General features: G+C 34.6%; 1 protein-coding gene across 1 annotated transcript in view; it reads right to left on the minus strand.

Moving 5' to 3' along the window:
• The window catches only part of osp (myosin phosphatase Rho interacting protein outspread), a 554,907-nt gene that overhangs the window by 281,535 nt on the left and 249,195 nt on the right, over positions 1 to 24,177 (minus strand). The window contains exon 3 of the mRNA XM_072520381.1: positions 6,855 to 6,920. Coding sequence (XP_072376482.1) covers positions 6,855 to 6,920 — 66 coding nt within the window. The remainder of the gene's footprint in view (positions 1 to 6,854; positions 6,921 to 24,177) is intronic.

Below are 24,177 nucleotides of genomic sequence, written 5' to 3' on the forward strand. Positions count from 1 at the left end.
CACACACACACACACACACACACTTTTGTTATGCAGAGGTAAGAATCGTTAAAATGATTTGTTGGTTGGCGCCAAATCATCAAAACTGCAAACGGCATAGAAAAAGCGATTGCCATTTAACCAATTACTTAGATATACTGCACAGGTAAGCTACTATTGTTATCTTATTAATTGTTCTTTTCTGCGATTTAGGCGTAAACTGACCATATATGTTTCTGGACTTTCTGGACTGGGAGAAACAAAGAAATATGTTTTATGCCACAGAAATTTAGAACTACAGGTTTGCCAAAATTATGAACAATTTTTAGAAAACACGTTGATTTGATAACATCACGCTCCGATATATAATACAAATGACTGTTTTAAAAATTATTTCCCCAGAGAGGAAAAATTGACAAAAAACAGCATTTTGCATTCGAGTCGCAAATTGGTTGTAAACTTGTGATTATTCTTCCATACATCCTACTAATTCTACTTGTTCTGATGTACATATAATTAATATTTATCATTAATACAATAAATTTTATATCAATGTTAATCTTAATTTTAACACTGATTCTTCAATATTGTAAAAACGCTATATTTGCTTTTTATCAACGAAAAGACCATCGTTGTCCATCAAAAAACCATCCCAACTCGAAGTATTTCTACCTACGTTCGTACTTGTTGCATGGGCGCATTAATACAATTAGCATATTAGGTGTATGTTAGTAAATATATACCATACAAGGTCAACTAAATATTCTCAATTGTATTGTCGTCTTAACGTCTGAATAGTATTCATATTAAATATGGATTATACGTGCTGGTAACCTCACTTATCAATCGTTTTTAAGTGTAAGAAGTATTAGAGACAAACATGACATTGTTTCAGAATGTATTTGAGTACAGGAAGTAGTAGGTTGTTTATTAATCTTGTCGTTCGACAGAAAAAACACGATTTTATGATTTTAAATACATTTTTTACTATCTTCTTGGATTTCCATGTGTCAGTAATCTTCCAATTTATTTCTACATTTCTTAAAATGACAATCAAAATACGGGATTGAACACCATTACCCCATATTTCTATGAAAATCGATTCGCACGTTTAAATTTTTTAGTTTTGAGAACAGCTAAATAAATAAGCAACTAAATCTCATCATCATCATCATAAAACGGGGGTCCTACGGCGATTGCCGCTTCCCGCATTTCAGCCTCCATCTTTTCCTATCTCTCCAATCTCCCTCTTCTAAGCCTCTAGATTGCATTGTTTTTGTAATTTCTCTTCTCCAGGAATTTGGTGGTCTTCCCCTTTTCCTTCTTTCTGGCGGAACATACATTAAGGCTTTCTTTGGCCACCGGTCCTCCTCCATTCTCATCACGTGACCATACCATTGTAATTGCCTTCCTTGTATTCTATCTGAAAGAGTATCTCTAATTCCTGTACGGTTTCGTATTTCCTCATTCCTGATTCTTTCCATTCTCGATACTCGACATGACCTTCTAAGATAATCCATTTCCACAACGTCTACTTTATCTCGTTCATTCTTTGTCATCGTCCAACATTCGGCACCATATGTGGTAATTGGTTCTACAATTGCTCTGTATACGCGAAGTTTGGTATGCATCTTTATTTTATTAGACCACAGTAATGAATTCAGTATTCGGATGCATTTTTTCCCTTGGGTTATTCGGTTTTGTACATCTATCTTAACTCTGCCATCTGCTGATATGATGCTTCCTAGATATTTATACTGGTTGCAGCCTTTTATGACTGCGTTTTCAAGCCTCAGATCTGTGGTATTTCCTCCAATTTTTAATCTACCAAACCCAACTAAATCTACCAAATATAATAGATGTGGAAAGATTTTCTAGAAAGTTTTTTAACTGAGCAAGAAGTCGTGTTGTGAAAATGATTTATTGGTTATAGAAGCCAGGTCTTGAATGAATTTTTACATCCAACTGCTCCAAATGATTAAAATAATAATATGAATTTAATAGTTTAGCAGTTTATCAACGAACAAAATTCATCTCAGAAAACTAATTCTGTAACTTCGTCATATTTCTGGAGCTTCCGTCGTTTCCGAAATATCAGGTTCCACTCCTTACTCTGTTGTCTTGACTAAGATCATGATAGTAGACCTAAGTCACATCAATAGTAATGAAACAATGAATAAAATGCTTTTTACTCTAATAAATTTATATTCCATTGTTAGCGAATTAGGCACCTATTATATACACAGCTTTCTGAAATCAAAACCTTTAGCCAAAATATCGTTGTGTTACAAACCCCTAATTGCAGTCCTGTGCATTGGCGAAGCCGAGAATACTCTTTTCATCCGAATGTTTCACGCACTGTTTCCATTGACGTTATCGACGCGCGAAATACAGTCTCCGTCCCTCTGTTGGCTATTTCTAGAACAGACGATCTGTTTATATAATCCTGCCGAGTCGGCATTAGATTATCAGTATTAGCGAATTGTTCTTGTAAGCGATATCCGTGTGAATTATAGACGATATTTATTAATATAATTACAATTTATGATTTTGTAATTGTGACTTTTTGGAGTGAAAATAAAGTTAGTTAAACCACGTTTGCTTCACTTAACCAATAGAAAAACGTAACAATGTTGTCCACACTACGAGATCCCTATCGCTTCTACTAAATCTCTCTCGGTTAATCGTTGATATTCTTAAAACATATTCTGTAATTTTCCTACGATTTCTGGCATAGATGTATTTTGGATGTCCTCAGCAAGGATCGTGTGCAAGATTTCTGCGACCGCGTTTAATTTGAGCATCAAATCGTCCTACTATTCTAGTTGAAGAGGAAACGTCCTTATATACTTTTAACAATCGTTCTAGATTTCTTTTGATGCAACATCTTCTAAAATGTTTTTTGTGGTTTTTCAGGGCTGTCTGAAACATAAAAATATCAAATAGTAAAAAATTGCCAGTGCCATAAAACCTAGGTTATCTTAGAGCTAAGATTATCTAGACTTTGTTATATATTGGCCAATATTTGCTGTTTTGTTCTTTTGTGCTTAAATCGATGAAACACATCATACCTTAATATCTCGTAAGAATCTGGTTTGGGTGGTTTTCTCACTCAGCAAATTTTATTCTGGCTTCTTCTTCCATTGTGTCTATTAGCCTTATCTATTTTAGTTCTCTGAACAGAAATCGTTCTGCAACGTATCTGGAACGTTTACCGCTTCTCTGAGGGTGTTGTTGTGAACTGCTTGTATCCTCTTTTTGTTGCTATTTCTTATGTGTCCCCATGCGAGAGGTGCATATGTGATTATTGTTAGTATGATGCTGTTAATCAATCTTGAGTTTGGTTCTCATTCTCAATTTACTTCTACCTGTAAGTCAGTCCTCTTCTTGGTCCCTTGTGACTCCTAGAATATAGATTCTCTGTTCCATTCGATGTAGCTGTGTTGACCTGTTAGCTGTTCTTCTGGATTATTGTTTCTTTTTTAAGATCTTTACCGCTTTTGTTTTCTCTAGGTTTATGGCTATTTTCCATTCGATACCCCATTCTTCTAGGGCAACCAGTGCCTTCCTTAGATGGTTTACCGCTAAGTCTAGATTTGTGTTTTGCCGCGAACGCTGTCCCGACCTCACACGTTGGACAGGTTACCGCCGAGAAGCCTACTCTTCTACCACTCATCTCCAAAGTGGACACGTACTACAAGATCACGTCCAACTTGTGGTTAGACATTTTGAGCTTCAACCATTACATGAATAACATGTTCATCAATGAGTTTTAAGAATTCGATGGGCACATCATCTGGTCAGGTAGCTTTGCCCTCTTTTGTATTTTTGATGGCACAGATGACTTCTTCCCGTAATACTGGTGCTCCAGTATCTTTAGTGGTTTCTAATGATAGTTCTTCTCTTTCATCATTAAATAGCTTTTGGATGTAATTGGTCCAGTGACACAATCTTTCGTTCATATCAGTAATAATATCTCCTTTATCATTTTTAAGGATATTCGTTCTTGAGCGTTTTCTAGAACCTGTCATTTCTTTTATTTTTTTGTGTAAATTAAAGCTATCATACTTTATATCCAGATCTTCTATTTCCTTATATCTGTCGATCAGTCACCTCTCTTTTGCTTCTCGAATTTTCTCTCTGATATTTTTCTGAATTTATTTGTATTTATTCAGGTCTTTTGCTTTATGTTTTCTTCGTTCTTCCATAAGTTTAAGAATTTCTACTGCCATCCAAGGTTCTGTTTTTTCCCCAAGTGGTTTGACTGTTTCTTTTCCAACTGACATAAGGGCATGTTGAATTTTTCCCCATTTTTGGTCAACAGTTAGAGTTTCTGCATTATCTTCTTTGACTTTCCCTTATGTTTTCGGTTATTTTAAATTTCGTTTCCGCATATGTGTTGTCTTGTTTGAGCCGCCTTGTATCCATGATTTAATTGAAGTTAGGGTGCTTTACATTCTTTAGTTTCACTCTTATCGACAAAACAACCGGATTGTGATCGGAAAATATGTCCGCTCCTGGATAAGTTTTCGATGATATTGTAGAATTCCTATATCTTCTGTTAACGATAATATAATCTATTTGATTTCTGCCTATGTTGTTGTTATTGTCAGCTGGTGACCTCCATGTGTATATTCTACGTAAGTTTGAACAAGGTATTTGCCATTATGAGCTCCTCATTAATACATAAATCAACCAGCCGATCTCCACGTTCATTTCTTTCCCCGAGTCCATATCGCCCCACACAATTCTCCACTTCCCCTTGGCCCACTTTAGCGTTTAAATCTCCCAATATAATATTTATATCATGTATTTTAATCAGCGTTAGAATATTGCCAATTTGTTCATAGAGTTCTCTATGGTGTCTTCATCCTTGGTGGATGGTGACAGCATCAATACTCGATCAGAATAGGAACAAATTTACAAACAGCTTTTTAAAAATTCTTATCAACTATAATGCCAACTCCCTGCCTCTGATTGGAGTTGTTGTTACCGGAATAATACATTGTTCCATTACTGGTGTTACATTTTCCTAACTCAGGCCATTGTATATCGCTAAGCCCCAGTATGTTAATCTTCATTCTGCACATTTCCGACACAGTGTTATCCAGTTTGCCAGATTGTTATAAACTTCTTACGTCCCATGTTCCAATTTTCAAGGCTATAGAGTTATTCTGATTTATTTGACAAGGATTTCCCTTGATGACGACCTGAGAGGCCCTGTCGTCTAAATCTGATTGTCCTCCCCTGCCAGATCTTGGATTCCGAGCTCCATGATCATTAAGTAAATTATCGACTAGTGGGTCCATGATGATTTTTACTAAGGATATCCATGTGTATCTTTAATGTGGTAGTCATCTCATGGCTTTCCACATCTCAAGTGGAGTTACTTTCTCAGCTCCAGGGCAATGAAGTGCCCTACCACGTGTCGGTTCTTCCACCCGTAGCTGTTGACCAACAAGTGGGGATTACTTACACAGGCAATCATTCGGTTAATTTAAACCATCAGGATCTGCATTTGCATTATAGTAAGTAAGTAGTATTTTAGTTCTAGGACTCTAGGACTGTTTTATGTTATTTGTACTGATTTTGTTCAGGTTATTTGTACTTCTCTCTCTTTAATAAAGTTTTTGTAACTTTGGATAGCTTTTCGAATCGTTTGTGTTTGAGATATTTTTAAATTACAGGCAAGATCTTCCACATGTGTATCCAGCACCCCAAGGTTATTCAGACACTCTCATTTAGGACATTCTTCATGTTTTTCCTATTGTGTAGTTTCCTAGGACAGGCATGAAGTTTGTCCTACACAAAATTTGTGTGTCAAAGAATACAAAAAAGTCAAAATAACTACAATACACGACCTTAAAATAGAAGTGATGAAAATTACACATAAACCAACAGAAGTAGCACACAGAGGCAATGTGGTTTAAAAGAACATACAAAATGAGAGGCTTGTTTGGGAAAGTATGTACTATTTTTTTCATATTTTTACTATTAATATTTTTCTTTTAGTGTACTATAATGTGATCTAATTCAATGCTGTATTCTAACGACTTTGTTAAAATATATTGCTTCCTGTTATTTCGTAATATTGTTAAACTTGCTATCTCATTTATTACGTTTTAAGTGCGGAGAATTTGGCTTCTCTTTTGTATTTTGGGTCACAAATATAGAAACAAGTGTACGATTTCGTATCACCGTGACAATTAACTTAAATTATCGCCACTCAAAATCGCAATACGATAGAGTGATTTATTGGTGTACCCTCTTTGTATACAGACCACACGTAACGGTTAGAGGGTTCTTTTCTGACCGTCTTAAGTCTCAAATCACTTCAGCCCAAGACAGCGAACCAAACGGACCTAGTGTGATCGGTTCTCGTCCTATCGACCACCTCGGCGGCGGGCGTCCCGACGTGGTACCAACGAGATTCCACTGGCTAAGAATACGACTTCAATATTTCAAAGGGTAAGTCTATGTTCTTTGTACAGACAACAATAATGAGTATGGCTAGTTAATTTCGTAATTTATTCACAGTTGTATTTGCTATTTTTTCGCTAATTTATTTACAAACAAAATATTGCATTTTTTCTTCATTATTATTTATCTATTATCATTTAACCAGCAACCTCTTAAGTTTTATAATAAACAAGGCTATTTTTTCATAATCAGTTTTAAAAAGTCAGTATTGTTCTACTGTTATATTTGAACCAAATACGCTATCTATAATATGATAAATTCAATAAGTACGCGGATTCAGTATTTTATTGATATAAGTATATCTGAAATGGTCATTCATTGTATTTTTAGTAGTTAGCGAAAGATTTACATTTCAAAACCTTAAATCGGCGCAAAATAAAACTAAAGTGACTTACGTGTTCGTCCACAGAATAATTCAATTCTCCATCGTCGTATAGAACAAACCATCGACGCTGCCATCTCTGCAACAAAAAAAATATTTATGAAAAGATATGTATTACCAAACGGAATTTCAATAATTTCTAGTCTCTGGATAGTTCAAAACTAGTACCAAGACTTGATGTTTTATTGCCTGGTGTAAGAAAATTCCAACATTTTGTGTAATTTTAGGTATGTAGATAATTTATAAACCATTTATAGAAGTAGGAAGAAACAATAGACCATAAAGTATACCAACTTACATAAAAGGATTGTAACGCTGCTAAATAATTTATAAAGAATAGAACATTTTAATATATGTACATAATATCTGTAAATACTTTAATATTTCAGAACGATTTATGTGATAAGTACAAGCATCTGTTATTTTAGTGCAGATCTCCAAATGACCGAGACAAATTTAAGAAAAGTAATATCTTAGGCGGTCTTTTGATAAAAAGGATATTAAAATTCAGGACAATATGCTAATTTCTTTTGGCTTTTTTTTTAATTAATATACTGGTCAAGACGAAAAAGGAGCCACTAACTTAATTTAATGTAAATTGTTGATTGCGTTAGGTACGTACTTACATATGCACGTCCACCCAGCAGACACATATAGTTTTTATAAATGAAAGAAAAAAACAAGTTTCTTATTTTTCATTTTTCTTGTATTCAATAAAAAAGCAAAACTTGAACATTTTGGAATCACATTTTATTCCGTTATTGAATATCTGTCGATATTTACGTTAAAATTGTTAAGAAATAATTATATATTTTGTTGTGTTTGGAAGGCCTCTAAAGTGCAGAGTGTATCTCACAGAGATTCAAATTGCTAGGATAATAACATTAATTCGAGAAGGTTACTCAAGACGCCATACAGCAGAAATGTTAAATGTGAGTCGTGCTGAGATAAATAGAGCCTGGACGACATTAAATGTATGGAGTTATTAGAAGACAACCTTATACGCATTGTGCAAGGGCGACTACAGCTGGAGAGGATCGACTTTCACAACTATGGGTCCTTAGAGATCGTCAAAGTACTGCTTGAACGCTACAAAATGAGTTGGTAGAAGCTACGGATACAAGAGTAAATACTCAAACTATACGTAATTGGCTTCACGAACATGAATTGAATGCAAGAAGGCCAGCTAGAGCATCTCCCTTGACCCCTGCACATCGTAGAGCCCGACGCTTGTTTGCAGAAAAACACATGAATTGGTCCATGGCACAATGGGGTAACGTGATGTTTACTGACGAGTCTGGAGAAGACCAGGCGAACGCTTTTTGGATTCCATAATTCAAGAAACCCAGGCTTTTGGCAGAGGTTCAATTATGGTTTAGGGTGGGATAACTTTAAATGGCCTCTCTGACCTAGTAGTTATTCGGCGAGAGGCGATGACGGCAGAGCGGTACATTAACGAATTTCTTGAACCACATGTCCCATTTGCTGAAAATATGGGTCCACAATTTATCCTTGAGCAAGATAATGCGAGACCGCACACAGTCAGCGAGGAGTCCAGATATAAATCCCATTGACACATTTGGGATACACTCAAAAAGCGCTTGAAGGATCGTCAGTCACAAAGAAACCTACAATATATCGTTGAAGTTCTCGTGGAAGAATGGGAACAACAGCCAAATCAAGAAACTATTCGAACTGTGATTGGAAGTATGCCTCGACTGTGTGCAGAAGTTCGACTTGTTAGAGGAGCTCATACACGCTATTAGTTTTGTTTTAAAATAATTTTTAGCAACGGTGTTATTAAAAAAATAAACCGAATTTTTCACATTTATCACTTTTTATTTTTTTCCACAAGAAAATTTACAGTACAGTAACAAAAACTTTGCTATATTTATAGCAAGAAGCCTTAGATATAATTAAATGAAAATAATATAATCATAAAAAAATTATAAGTGGCCCCTTTTTCGTTTTGATCAGATTATACTTTGGGATTTAACCGCGAATGCTGAAATGCTTAATTGACGTTGCGATTTCCATCTCAGAAATGGTTTCTAAAATACGATATTTTGGTAAAATAAAATGGAATTCATATATGTTCATATCTCACATCCCTTATTGCTTAACTACATAACTCTCACTTTTTACTGAATTGTCTGTTTTGTTATTATTGTTTGAAATTCTCACAAAAATAGTCAATAAATATTTATAGAAAAGCCTGGGAAATGTGGTGCTATGGAAGAATTTTAAAAGTTTCTTGGGTGGAGAAGATTCGAAACTCCACAATACGTCTCAGCAACACTACTGAGATTATAAAAAGCATCAAGAAGAGAAAGCTGGAGTATTTCGGACATGTAATGAGAGGTTCCAAATATAGATTGCTACAAAATATTATGCAAGGGAAAATAGCAGGCAAACGCAGTATAGGACGAAGAAAGACTTCATGGTTAAAGAACTTACGAGATTGGTACGATATTGATACTAGCATGCTATTTAGGTTTAGTTTTCAAGGGACCAAGGAAAAGGGATAGGATAACATGTGCAGGAAAGAGAGTGGTTCCGAAGAAATGCTGAGTAACGTATTTAGGGGTGACTCTGAGTCAAAACGGAGGATCGGGGAGCACGTAAATGTGACTCAAAGAGCTGCGGTGAGATCCGCCGCATTGGAGGGGATCATGCCTAACATCGGAGTATTCAAAACTGAGAGGAGGACCCTTCATTCTGTTATGCAATTGATCGTCCTCTACGTACGCTGCGCCTGTCTGTAGTACTGCAGTTTTAACAAAGGCGTGCAGACAGCAGCTCACCAGAGTAGATAGGAAGAGTCTATTAAGGGTGGCATGTGCATACAGAACCGTCTCTGCCGAGGCGCTAGGAGTTATCACCGGGGATGTTCCGATGCACGTGCTAGTGAAGGAAAGAGAAACAATATTCGAGAGGAGAAACAAAGACATAGCAATAGAACGTTAAAAAAAAAGAAGAAAGGTAGAGGTCCATAATGGTGTGGTAATTGGAAAATCTGAGAAGGTTGATGGACTGCGGGCACCGGCGTTTGGATTACTTCCTGACGCAGATGCTCACAGGACATGGTTGCTTCGGGGCATACCTTTACATATTTGGAAAGGCAGAAAATGACAAATGCCTGTCTTGTGAAATGTCTGACACTGTCTCCACTAACATGGACAGGGAGGAACAGAAGGAAATAAGAATTCAGTCGTAGTGAGAAAGTGCTACAATGCGTGAGAATTGTGCGTGAATGAGAGATCGGATGAATGCCGTTGCGATTTTGCGTCCCAATCAGGGGGATCCGGCCGGTAATTTACCACTGAGGAGGGTGTTTTTAGCAGGTAGGTCTCTGGCATTGACGGCGATGATGTCCGAACAACCCCTGCGTGTGGTCTGGAAGGCGGTTCTTCCCACCTTCTACGACCGAGGTATGTTTCGAACGTTACGACCATCCTCCCTCATAAAAAAGGAAAAAAAAATGCTACTTAGGGTGGCAGTGAATAAAATTGAGTTTAATACCTATGACGGTAACCAACGTCATGAAAGGACATGGAACATGAAGAAGAAAGAAGTCTTATTATTTGCACTGTGTAACGACGTGAAAAGAGGCGATAATCTGGCTACAAAAGGCCCAGTGTAGAGAACATTGGAAGAGACTGAGGGAGGCCTATGTACAACAGTATACGCGATGGGCTGAATGATGATGATGATTAAAACTCGGGCATAACTCACTGTTAGTATATTATGGAACCAAAGCGGTGTACATATTTTTTAGCATCTAAATGAGAGGACGCGTGATATATTTTCTCATTTAAAAAATTGATGTCTTTAAAATTTATAACTTTCACGTAAAAGTTGGTCATGCAAGGTTGGAAATGTATATAATATCATACATAATTATTTCAAAAATCAGCAATTAATGGTAGGGATTAACACTTACTCCAGAACTACTGGTATGCACTTCAAAGTTCACTGTGTTGCATCCAAAGTAAAGCAATAAATCTTAAAAAAAAAACTAACACGTCCACTATAAATCGCCCAATTCGATTTTAAATAACTTAAACATGAACAGAAAGTCGGTTGACTGGTCTACGAAGATAAGTTTGTTTAGTACTTATCATTAGCAAGTTATTTATGTCCTCGAAGTAGATTACACACATCCAACTAAACGAAAATTAAATTTCATTTTATGATTAGCTGTAATTAGTGTCATTTACTTGAAGAAACAATTATACACATATAGCGAGATCAATGCTCTAATAAAATGTCATTGAATGTTACTTTAAGGATAGTCTAGACGACCAAATAAATTTTAGCGCCTGACAGAAGCAATTACGTAGGATTTATTTTCGTTTTCACAATGTTACGGAAAATAATAGAATGCTACAATGCGTCGTTAAAAGAAAAGCTTCTCTATTTACTTTAGTTGGTAGCTCTGATGTAGACTATTTTTCCCGGGCCAAAGACTTTTAAAATTAAAATTAAATAGTTTTGGTATTTCAAATAGTACAGTACAATATTTGTTATAGTATCATATTTATATCGGCGAGTAATTATTTCTGAATTTTATATTGATATACAGAAGAATATAAAAGGAACGTTGGTATCTCATTTTCTAGATAATATTGTAGTAATGAGAACCCTGGAATTAGGATGGACGAATGATAACTCAATGCCTAAGAAAGAAACTATATATATTAAGTGGCAACACTGGATGAAAAGTGAAATTCTAGAGTTATCGAATCAGCGAAGAACAAAAAAAAAACAATATAATTATTTTTCTTCTTAATATGCAAAGTGCCTGTTCAATAATCGGTATCTTCTAAACATGAAGCGTGTTCGTATCACCTCTCGTCGCAAAAATGCATCAAGCGTGACCCTGGTCCTTCTAGCCTTTTGGCATATGACCGTTAGCGTGTCACTGTCCACTGTACATTGGCCGTCGACAGATGAGAATGGTACGTCTGTTATAGCTCTCCGTAGTATCACACCTCACTCATCTCCAAAGGGGGCACGTACTACAAACTTATATCCAGCTTGTAATTTGGCGTTTTGAATTTGCAGTCCGCTAAACTGCACAGAGAATATGGAGAATGGGAGTAGAGAGGTACCACGTGAGCTCGTCTCGGATACAAAGAACGCAGACCGTTGACCAGACTGGCTCACCACCTCCATTTCTTTCTAGTAAGTCGCCTCTCGTGACAGATACGTTTTTTAGGTCGTCCAATACTTCTTCAACCTATTGGCGATTTGTCTTCAGATATTCTTACTATTCTGTTTTGCGTCATTCTATCAATATCATTATAACATTTACATCAGGTATATTCTTCTTTTTTGTACCTATGTCATATGTGTTAACTGGACCTATTTCGCACTGTCTTCGAATGTTCTTGTTTGTTAGGTTTTGTTTCTGCAGTGTACCGGGTTTTTCATTATATTTTGACCCCCACTTATTTTCCTTCATTTCGGGAAGTTGTATTATTTTATCTGTACCGACCAACAATGTAGCAACAGACCAAATTTTGTATACAGGGAGTGCCCAATGAAATGCATCTTCAATATTTCAAATGGGACACCCTGTATTTTTTTATAGTTTTGAGTAGCCTTGCATTACCTGATTACCAATATATAACATTGTGTAGCATTAGATGTGTTCTATAATGGCATATGATACTACAAAAGGGTAACCATAGGTGGCTATGCAACTGACATTTCAAAATGAAACAATTATTAATTTATTATAACCTGTCAGTCCTCATACCGAAATGTGTTATACTGCAGATGAAAAAGTAGATATATTCTCAATTTATGTAAAAAATAATAAAAACAAGCAAGCGGCAAGAAGAGAATATAGGCTGATTTATCCAGATTGACAGACTCCTTCTGCAAATACATTTTTATATAATTATCGTCATGTCATAAATGAAAAAATGTTTGAACGGAAGAAACGTACTATCGTAGGAAATGATGATGAAGATCTTAATACTTTGCTTTACTTTGAAGGTAAAAATTAAATAGATAAATAATGAATTAAATCCATAATACCATTTTTATTTTAGAAAATTCCGAAACTAGTCTAAACAATGCTACTAATGCATTAGCGAAAAGCCGTGCGACGATACATAGAGTTTTGAAAAAGCACAACTATAAGCCGTACAAAATATTACCAGTACAAAAACTTACCGATGTTCATAAGAGAAAGCGTTTACAGTTATGTCTAGGCATGCTTACAAATTTGAACAATGATCCTAATTATTTTTATAACATTTTATGGACAGATGAATCAAATTTTTCAACTTCAGACATTTTTAATAGAAGAAATAGGTATTCGTGGGAACAGAAAAATAATAGAAAAAGAAAAATTAAGCAAATAAAAAAGTCAGGAATAAAATCAATAAAAATGTGTGGTGCGGAATATTTCAAAACAAAATAGTTGGACCATTGTTTTATGATTATAAATTAACTGGGGAATCATATTTAGACAGTCATTACAGAAGTGGATGAGTTATTAAATCAAAATTATACACAAAATCAATTGAATAGTATGATATGGCAACAAGATGGAGTACCGCCACATAATGTCGTAGCCGTTCAAGACCATTTAAATAATCAATTTAATGTGTGGATCGGCAATAAGGGTACCATTACATGGCCACCAAATAGTCCCGACTTAACACCATGTGATAGCTTTTTATGGGGGTTTTTAAAAGAAAAAGTGTATTTTGATTCAAATACAAATATTAACACAAAAGTCTGCGCAGGAAATAGAAAATTTAAATGGTCATAATAACATGTCATAATATCTGACGCATTAGAAAATTTGAGACAAAGATATTACTTGTGCATTGATAACAATGGAGGGCACTTTGAGCATCTATTGTAATCTTAAATGTAGTATGTATCTTAAATGTAGTATTGTAAGTCATTAATTTTGTTGACTTTCTAAATATATTTTTTCTAAATATATTTTTTCCTATCTTAGTATAGTATAGTAGTACATACGCTATTATAGAACAAAATTAATGCTACTAAACTAAACTATAGAACAAAACTAGTGCATTTATTCTTCTTCTAGCGATCTAGCGTCATTTGTTCTTACTCTGCATAGATCTTTTTTAGATAATCAATCTAATGCAATGTATCATTTTCTATGTGTTTTGGTTCTTAGTTCCTTTACCTTCTTTCTTTACCCTCTATAAAGCGCCATATTTCCTTTTGCTTCTTCTTATTCGGCTTTTCCCATTATGACTTCGCCGATTTCGTACTCCACAACACTCTATTTTCTCAGTCATCTTCTCTGCGGTCTCTATCTCTCAGAGCCACCTGTGCACTGGCATTCTTTGTACAGACATTTTTCAGACCATAAAAGTGCATGTGTTTCGATTCTTATTGTCTTGTAATTATCGTATGTGTCTTGTGTCTTGGTTGACATGTATTTCAGGTAAGCTTTTTTCTTTTTTTACATTTTTCCTTCACTTCTGTACAATACCATGGAGTGCTTCGCCTTGAGAACGATTTATTTTTATTTTTATTTCTTTCACCAAGAAGTTACTGAGCTGAGACTTTTGTAACTCCAAAGTACAAAATACAAATCTAATTGTCCAATATTTTTTAATATTGCATATTTAAATAACTGTGACTCTTTGGGCGCACATTTGAACTAAAGTTTTAGGATTTAATAAAGATATTTTAGTCCCAGGATATATGTTTAATTGATCGTTTTTACATTCTGTAAATATGATGTATATATGAAACAGATCTTATTTTAAATATTTCACGTTTCATAAATCAAATAATATAAAATTATGTCTTGTATTCTAATTCTAGGTCCTATTCCTAAAGTTTTGGAGTCGGGTTAAATGTCAAATTTGTGATTACAAATATAATTGAAAAAAATAGCAGTGGGCCAATAGAGCTATGATTACAGACATGATCAGCGAAACCAAATCGTGAATTTTGATTTCATCTGAGTAACGTTCCGCTATTATTACCTAACAGATAAAAGTATACGGCAGTTGTAACGTTTAATTACCTCCCACATAGGTTTACAGATATAGTTTGCATGAGCTGGACGAAATAAAACTTTTTTGAGTTCAAAAAGGTTATGGACCTCCACTAAGGATTTTAAATAATAATATACGAGGACGTATCACATAAAACAAATATGTATTCAACAATTATCACGGAATTAAAATATTCGTAAAAAAAGCGTTTTCGACAAGTTTTGACTTTTTATTTAAGTTATATTTAATATATTTTGACAAATAGTAAATCTTTTAAAAATTTTTAGAAATCTTTATTATTTTAATTAAAATGAATTGTAATTCAAAGATTTGTTTTTTGTTTTTGCTAGTAAAATCCTTTATAAATTATAAAGATAATAACCGACTGTGAAACCAAAAAAAATGTTCATATAGTTACTATAAGGCAACTAGTGTATTATGATTGCTTATTTAGCACAGATGTGTATTAATAGAATACGCGACTGGTAATATCCAAACGCAAAAAATAATTAACATTGACAGAAGGCTTTCATCAAGCTTAACGAGCCTTAGGAGGCGTTCAAGTATTACATAACACAATTTTTGAAGATTTTTGATTCCCTCCCCCCTCATGTAACGCACCGTAACGTTGTTCTGTAGCCCCTCCCCCTAGCTAAATTTTACGTATCACCAAAGTCACCATTTTTACCTAAAAGTAGCAATTATGTTGCGAAAAGTCGGTAAAATAATTTTGTTATTGTTTTATTGCTAAACTTTTACGTTTTCCTTATTTGGCTCCATCCTTACTTACAGTTTTGGCTTCATCATTTATTCGTACATTCTTCCATTTTAAAATTTTTTAATACGGTAAATAAAATAACGTTCAAATTCAAAATAAAATCGCATTCTTAACAAAAATAAAAAATAAAATCACGAGGTAGATATCTTCTTTTTCGGTGCCGTATTAGGCCCCCCTAACATTAGCAATTACATTAGCGAATTGTTCACGATATTCAGCTAAAAAAATAGGTATTCGACACTGCGTATTCCTATCCAATCGCAAATGTTCTTAAGAGTCTTCGATTTTACCGTTCATGATAAGCTGAAAAATTCTATACCGATCTCCTCATGCCCTAGGTATGAATTCTTTCTTATTTTAATAGTTTTTCTTAATTCACGAGCAGCATTTGCTCTACTTTATACAGCTTCGTTGGTCTACATCGCAGTCCAGAGTATTCGGTGCATTCTTCTATACAATCGCATCTCAAACGTCCTTACACAATCGCATCAGCCTTCAGAGTTGAGTCTCGGTGTCATGTAACAACTCTGACCAAATACAGCATTGATTATTTTTTAACGTAATTTTAGGTTTAAGCTGTGTGAGCTGCTTCAATTCTACACTTCTTAACTGATCTCTTTACTTGGTTCTCCTCTTCCTCATTCCTTGAGCCCTTTTCAGGGCGTGGTGACACTCTAAATATTATTGGTTTGCTGCCTGCATTGGTTGCGATCCTGTGCCATTTGGACAACTTCATGTAGGGATTTTCCTACCAGAGTTTTAATTTAGTCTGCCCATCGTGTTGGACATCTTCCTCTTGGGTCTATTTGATCTATAATGTAGCATCCCAGATATTTAAAGTGAGTAACTCTCTCAATGTTTTGTTAACTTATCTGTAGGAAAACATTGTCGTGAGATTAGCGACTGAATGTCATAAACGTTGTCTCAGAAACATTCATTTTTAGAACCATTCCTCGTCCTATCTTGTTTACGCAATGCAACAACTCTTGACGCTGGCTCTAGACACTATCGCATAAAATAACAGAGTGATCAGCGTATCTAAGATCATTAATGAGTTTACTATTGTAGATATTAAATAACAGCAGGAACATAATGGCTGTCTGATGCCTCTTTGAATGTAACATTCGTTAGTTAATCTCCGGTCGACTCGTACGACTGCTTCCAATATAAGTTTTTTATGATACGTAGATCTATGATCTCTACAATTATTGCTTTTGGTTATTATTCGTAATCGATGGAAGCCATATAAATAACTTTACGTCGGTCGCGAATTTTTTGGAAAAGTACATTGGAAAAGTCAAAAAGTGCCTCACTGATGCCCAGCGCATTCATAAATCCAAATTGGCTTTCATCTACGTCTTTTTCGTAATGAAATCTTATTCTTCGATGAATAAACTGACGAAGAATTTTCAATGTGCGACTCATCAGATTAATTAATATGTATTCGTCGCATCTTTTTGCCTGTTGTTTCTTCGAAATTTCTTTAAAACAGACTTCAGTCATTCTTCAGGTATTGCACCAGTAGTATATACATGATTATAAAACTTAACTAGATATTACTCTGAAGCTATTTTCTTGTGGCATTTTAAAGTAATTACTATTTAAATGGGAATAAGCCACAATTAAAGGTTAAAGTACGTTTATTGACGTTTCAATTTCAAGAGGAAATTGAAACGTCAATAAACGTACTTTAACCTTTATTTGTGGCTTATTCCCATTTAAATAGTAATTAACTTAACTAGAGAACTGAGGTGGTCCTCTTATACAATTTTTAAGAGTTCAGCTGGGATATTGTCTGGTCCAGTTGCTTTCTTGGTTTTGACTGATATTATTGCATGAAGAACTTTAGGTCCTTCTTGATTTATATCGCTGTGTATTTTTGGCCTGTCATCTTGAAACAATTAAGTTATATAGTTACTGATTGTTTCAACTATTTCTCGTTCATCAATGACAACTTTTCCTGTATTATCTATTAGAGTATTAGTGTTTTTTAGGCTATTTACATTATGTTCTTTTATTATCTTGATCATAATATATTCACGAAATAATTTCCATGTTTTCTCAACATTTTCGGTTGTTCTCATTTCCTCCATGTATACATTATTTTCGATTTTACTTTTGTTGACATTTGAAATGGTAAAATTCTTTTGCTGATGTTTTTTCTCTATCGTTTCAGCATAGTTTTTGCATCGGTGACTAAAGAGTTATGATCAGACCCAATATCTGCTCCAGGGTATGTAGTAACTATACTAACTGGTTTCCTAAATCTTTTGTTGATAAGAACGTAAGACAGAGAGGTATGTAAAAATATTAAATTAGATTTACTGCTCCTCTGTCCATGGGTTTGTCACCAGTCAGATTCTTTCATTACTGGCATCGGGATAGCAGACGGAGAGGATTCCAGAAATGTTAAACCAGTTGCATAAACTGGCAAGTCGCTGTGGCTGTACTTTTCTTTCACGACAGTCTTGTGCAGTCTTGTCATGCACGTAATGGCTGTGCATATGCACGTAATAGGTGTATATGCACACTATTGTGAGATGTGAATTAGATCCTACAGGTTGCATATATTCAACTTCACAAGAAATGATGAAAACTTGCATGGTCCTTTATCTAACTAACTAGGTACTTAACACGAGATTGCTTGGGATTTGAAGGATTGATCAGGGTGGCGGCAGGAAATCCGGGAAGATAGATATCACTGCACTCACCGAGCGGCAACAGCAGGATTCGTCCGCGTATTTAGTCACTTGCAAGAAATATGCGCGGACATGAGCAATGCCGAAGTTCTGCTGAATCCTGCAAGCTAACTTCAGGTTTTCCCTATTCTGCTAAAACATTGCAGTTGTCAATTTTCCATTTTTTCAACTTTTGTTGACATTAAAGTATGATTAACTGTAACAACACTGACTACAGCAATGTGTTTATGTGCATTACTGACAACAAAAACAAAATAAAAAGGACGTACAGTCGAAGGATTCCCCTTAAAACAAACAAAAAGAACAAAATAACAATATTATTTCCCCGTAAAACATAAGCGAAAAGGGTTGCCAACTTGGCAGGTTTTAATTCAATGGTTTTTTATTTAAATAAAAAAACAATGTTACATAACGCATTGTTGGAACCCCTCACCGCCCCACCACCGTAACGTTTTACATGGTCCCCTCAACCCAAATGGCTTTACTTAATCTTTGAACGACCCCTTAACAGACAAGAGCTGATGACACGCACATAAATATATACAGAATAAAACAATTTTAATTGTTCAGAGATCATACTGTTGTTATTATTAACATCTCCCACCTAATTATCGACATCAGTTGCCCTCCACGATCACACTGTTTTTCAAAATATTGAATTAATAAAAATAAAAGTTTCTTACAGCAACTAATAAGTTTTTTGTACATAGAAATATCACTAATAATTGACACAGTATTTTAGTAAAATTAATAAGAATGCATTCTGCGAACAGTGCTGCGAACTGTTTTTCCAGTTGGGAGCACCAATATTCCCATCATCATGCATCAATCGGCATATCCACCTGAGCTTTGGTCTACCCCGTTTTCTAGTACCCACCAGTTGTGTGTTTCTCGTTATTTTTATCAGATTTGATTCTGGATACACCTGTAAGACAATCAATTCAATTTAGATGGTTTCTTAACGTTTCAAAGAAACGATATTAACGATATTTGTTACGGTTTCAATCAATCTTATAATTTTATCTTTTCGGAATTGATTCATTATTTTGATACTTTTTGAAAATTCAACTTTTTTAACTCCCATATAATTATTTCTGGACAGGAAAAATCTAAATCGGGCATTTATTAATAATAATTATTTCTCGATGTACAAATATCAGTTAATGGTTTTTATATTTATATTCCCAATAAACACCTTTGATAAACACATACTTCTAATACCACCATATACTGACACGCAATAAAGAAAGCACCGTTAAGAACAATCCCTAATAATACCGTTAAAGAAAAAGTGTAAGTAAACGTTTATATTTTAATTAGCTAAAAAAGAGTACTGTTATACAATGCTCACAATAAATATTTGAGTCTTATTTTCTGAAACATTTTTTATATGAAAAATAAATACTATTACAAATAAATAAAGCCAAACTAATTAGCAAATAAATAAGAAACATGAAATCGACTGAAGATAAACTAAAAAATAATGGGAAAACTATTACTCCAGTCCACAGAGACAAAAATGGCACTGAACCTCTAAAAATCATACGGACAAGCTGAATTTTGCCGAGAATATTAATTTTGGAACCCCAAAAAAGATGTAAAAAAGTTTACCACTTTCACCCCCGGGCTTCCCCTAAAACCACCCTCGTAGTGTAGTAAAAACGCAAAAACATCGATTTATCAAGAATCTGTACGCCGTAGAAAAAAATGTTTTGAATAAAAAATGTAGCTGAGATAATTTTAAACAATGTTTATTAGCACTTGAATGAACCGTTCTCTTACAAACAACGCTTGAAGCGTCGATTTTAAATGTCAGTTACGCGCGCGAAATCAATGTTCAATAAAATTTGTTTCAGCAAATTCGATATTTTTTGATTCAAGTGTCCTATCGACAAAAATCAAGATGCGTTTTAAAGCTAAAGAGTTCAGCTTTCGTATGCAATTTTTGTATTATGCAAATAAACTCAGATTTTATAAAGGTTAAATAATGAAGTTAAATAAATAAACGTGGTGCGATTTTTGCCATTTTTTATGATTCTCGTGATATCAATACAATCTACTAACTAACTACTATCTATAGATACAATCTATCTACTAACTAAATATGCTTAAAAAACGCTGGATATAATTTCCTTTCTAGTTCACCCACTAGTTCACTACTGTAGTAGTATAGTAGTGAACTAGTAAGTGAACTAGAAGTGACTAGTGAGTGCAGTAGTGTCTGGGGGCTCGAGAGACTGAGACCTCGGAAGCCCTGAAGAAGACATCAGAGAGGATGTCGAAAGCTCGGCCCAATGGATATCGACGCGGTTCAACCCGGAAGACTGGTGAGTTTAATATTAATTTTTATAATAGTATTAATCTTAGCTCCAGATTTAATTGTATTAACCGCGGAAATCTTTCCGAACATATATACACACACACATATATATATATATATATATATATATATATATATATATATATATATATATATATATATACATCTCAACAGGCACTACAAGCCCATGTCTTGGAATTTTTCCACTATGTTCCTTCATTTTCTTGTGTCCGAGGCCTCAGTTCTCTAACCCTACCATTTCCATTTGCTCCTCATCATTTCTACCCAGTTCTTCATTAAGCAACTCTCTAAAATGCTCTTGCCATCTATCTAGCTTCCCCTGCTTATCTTCTATTAGATGCTCTTGTTTACTCTTGTAGTAATTCTGTTTTCTTGCGCCTTGATCACTGCTCCTTTTCGCCTTCTGGTAAAAGTTGATCACATTTTTATTAATGTAATGTTCTTCAATCTCTTAGAGCTTTTTATCCATATGCTCCCTTTTTTTCTTTCTTCTACGCACTTGTTTCCTCTTTCTTCTATCTGCTTCATATTTATTTCTATTTTCATCACTTGGTTTGTCCATATATTTTAGTCTTGCTCGTTTCATTTTTTCAGGCTTTTTTTGCAATCGGCATCAAACCATTCCTTATCTCTTCCCTTCGTTACTTGACCTAACCGCTTTCGAACTGCTTCCTTCATGGCTTCTTCTATTATTCCCCATTCCATTTCGATGACACCTTCGCTTTAAAGTAGTTTTGCTGTCAAGTGTGCCTGGAAGTTGTCAGCGATGTCTGTTAAATAATGCATGTGATAAACATGCAACACCTGCAGACAATCGCTGTCTTCAGCTCCAGTACTCAGCCAACCCATTGCCTGGCCAATCACTCCTCTCCACCATAGGGCTTTAGGCCCTGGAGAGCTCCTCCGGAGCGCTACTGTTGTAGCAAGTGCTACTTTACTTAACTTTGCTTTTATTTCTTTCTCGTTATGGCTTATAGCCCGAGAATAGACTCCTTTTGCTGGACGTATTAGTGTCTGCGACAAATATGGTGTTTTTTTTTATTACCATATACCCTTCCTTCACCTAAGAAGAAGTAGTAGACGATGGCTTGTTGCCAACATTCTCATTGTTAAAATGTATACTTACATTTCACCTCGAATACAACTTAGAAAGAAGATAATAATAACTTGGAATAAATAAATGGAAATAGAACTAAATAGAAGATAACTAGAAATGGTATTAAATTATGGAAATGGATTATTATAATATTAGATGGATGACCTAGTATCAGACCCAACCTCATCGTCCTAAACCGCTCTACGTTTGATTCCTCCCAACTTAAAGAACACTATCTAATAAAATATCTAAAATATTGCGTATAGAAAAGCTTGATAAGTCCTATTCTTTTGACGCAGCATAATCATCTATACGAAATTAGATATTTGAAAAAATCAACAGAACAATCTCATATACCTACATACGAATCGTGACACTAGAATTAATACCTTTGGAATTTGAACCTTGAACTATTATTAAATTATATAGTATTTCAATTAGCATTGCCTTGTGGACCCTGTACGCTTGATTATACAGAGTGGCACTTACATTCTATTTATCATCATGACTAAAATCCTGCTGAAAAATTTTTCTTACAACACAGACCATTTCGCTTAAGTATGCCTCTCGACACTGTTTATGATGGTGTCATCTCCTGTAAACATCGTAGATTTATGCGTGGTAAACTATGTCTACTTTAATTCTTCATCTAGTGTATCTACTTTCTTCAGTAGTACAAAGCACTGACGATGATTCAGAGGATATTTTAACTGTCTTACCATTCTCTTTTTATCCAACGTTTCTTAATGTTCATGTATTCCTTGCATCGAATCTTTTGCCTATTTAACTAGTATATCTAGATTCTTGTATTTAATGGTTCATCCAAGGTCTTAGTGAATATTATATTTGGCAATTTGATGTGAATATTAGTAATATATACAGGGAAAAATACATCACTTCTGAATACGGTTTTTGCAGAATTCTGGATTATTGCCTTTACTTAACTTTATAGTTTAAACGAAACTAAATTTATAGTTTACGGTTTTTTGTAAATATCCACCAGTATGTTTGCTTTGGATAGTATCGAGGATAAGGATTATTTGGAGCGACTAACAGATTTAATTTATTTATAGAATATAGCGTGAAATCCAAGAATGTCGTCTATTTTTTTTAGAGTTTTTACCTAGATGTTGATATGTAATTTAGTATATAATATATACAATATAATATATACAGGATCTTTCAAAATTATTAAAAGTTGTTATACCAACGTAAGGGTGTATAAAGTTTAACATTAAACATTTTTTTCCGTGAAATTTGAGAGTATGTTCTTTAAAGAAAACATTTGTATCAATGAAATAGAGTCACTCCGTATATCCTCGATCTCATGTTCGATATTGTATAGACAAGGAAAAACGTTAAATGTTAATATGTTGTCGTGGCTCAATTATTTACGTGGTTCTAATTGCAGTCACGAAATTTGGGTGTTGATGTCATATCTCGAGAGAAATATGTAGCTGTGGATGTTTGCCGGTATAGATAAGCGGACTTTTGTACACGGAAAACTTCATAAATTTCCAGTAGGTTAATTTCAAACATAATTTACTGATCTAGAGAGAAACCGTAAAGTGAAGCTGGTAATAAGTCGAAATTTATCGAATTTGACTATAAATAAATTTGAATTTAAAAGAGAAAATAATGTACTACATTACGAGGCAAAGAGAAAACGATTTTAAATTACAATTTGTTTGTGTATGATCGAAATATAATTATGTAGAGGATTCACAGGTTAAGCTGTTGTGTCTTAGTAGGTTTCTAAACGATATTTCTTGGCATTTATTTTCAACTGATACAGGGGACACTGATAAAAACTGCGGAAGTGGAATTATAGCGAGAGCCGAAACAGTATACAAATTACGCAGAAAAAAAATTTAAAAAGCAATAATCAATATAACAAAATATACCAAAATGAATATTTCGGAAAACCTTTCTGCGCTTTAGATTTTTGTAAATGCCTCTAAAGTTAGTCCCTTTGTCAGTCTCTGTATATAAATTTGTAAAAGACCTACAATACCAAGGTTTGCCTACAAGCAATTCGGCTACTCAATTCTTGTAAGGAAGCCTATTATGACTGAGCTAATTTCTGTTTTTTTCAGTTCACTTCCACAGCCACGTTTGGACCGATTTATTTTACAGCTGATGCTCTTATGGTAAGTTTATCAGCTCTTTGATTGCCGTGTATTCACCAGTGATCAGCAACCCAAACCAGTGTGAGGCTATTATGTTCCGTCAGTCTGCCGAGTTCCTCTTGGCTTTCCCACGCTAGCCTAGAATCCACCTTAGGGCTTACAAGAGCCCCCATGCCTGCTTGGCTATATGTGCATATGTGTACCAGGTACTATTAGGACCATATCAATATTCATTTCCAATATGGTCAAAAATATCTTTTCTTTTGCTTGACAGGTTTTTTTCTCTA

The sequence above is a fragment of the Diabrotica undecimpunctata genome, chromosome 1, assembly GCF_040954645.1.
Source record: "Diabrotica undecimpunctata isolate CICGRU chromosome 1, icDiaUnde3, whole genome shotgun sequence".
Classification (NCBI taxonomy): Eukaryota; Metazoa; Arthropoda; class Insecta; order Coleoptera; family Chrysomelidae; genus Diabrotica; species Diabrotica undecimpunctata.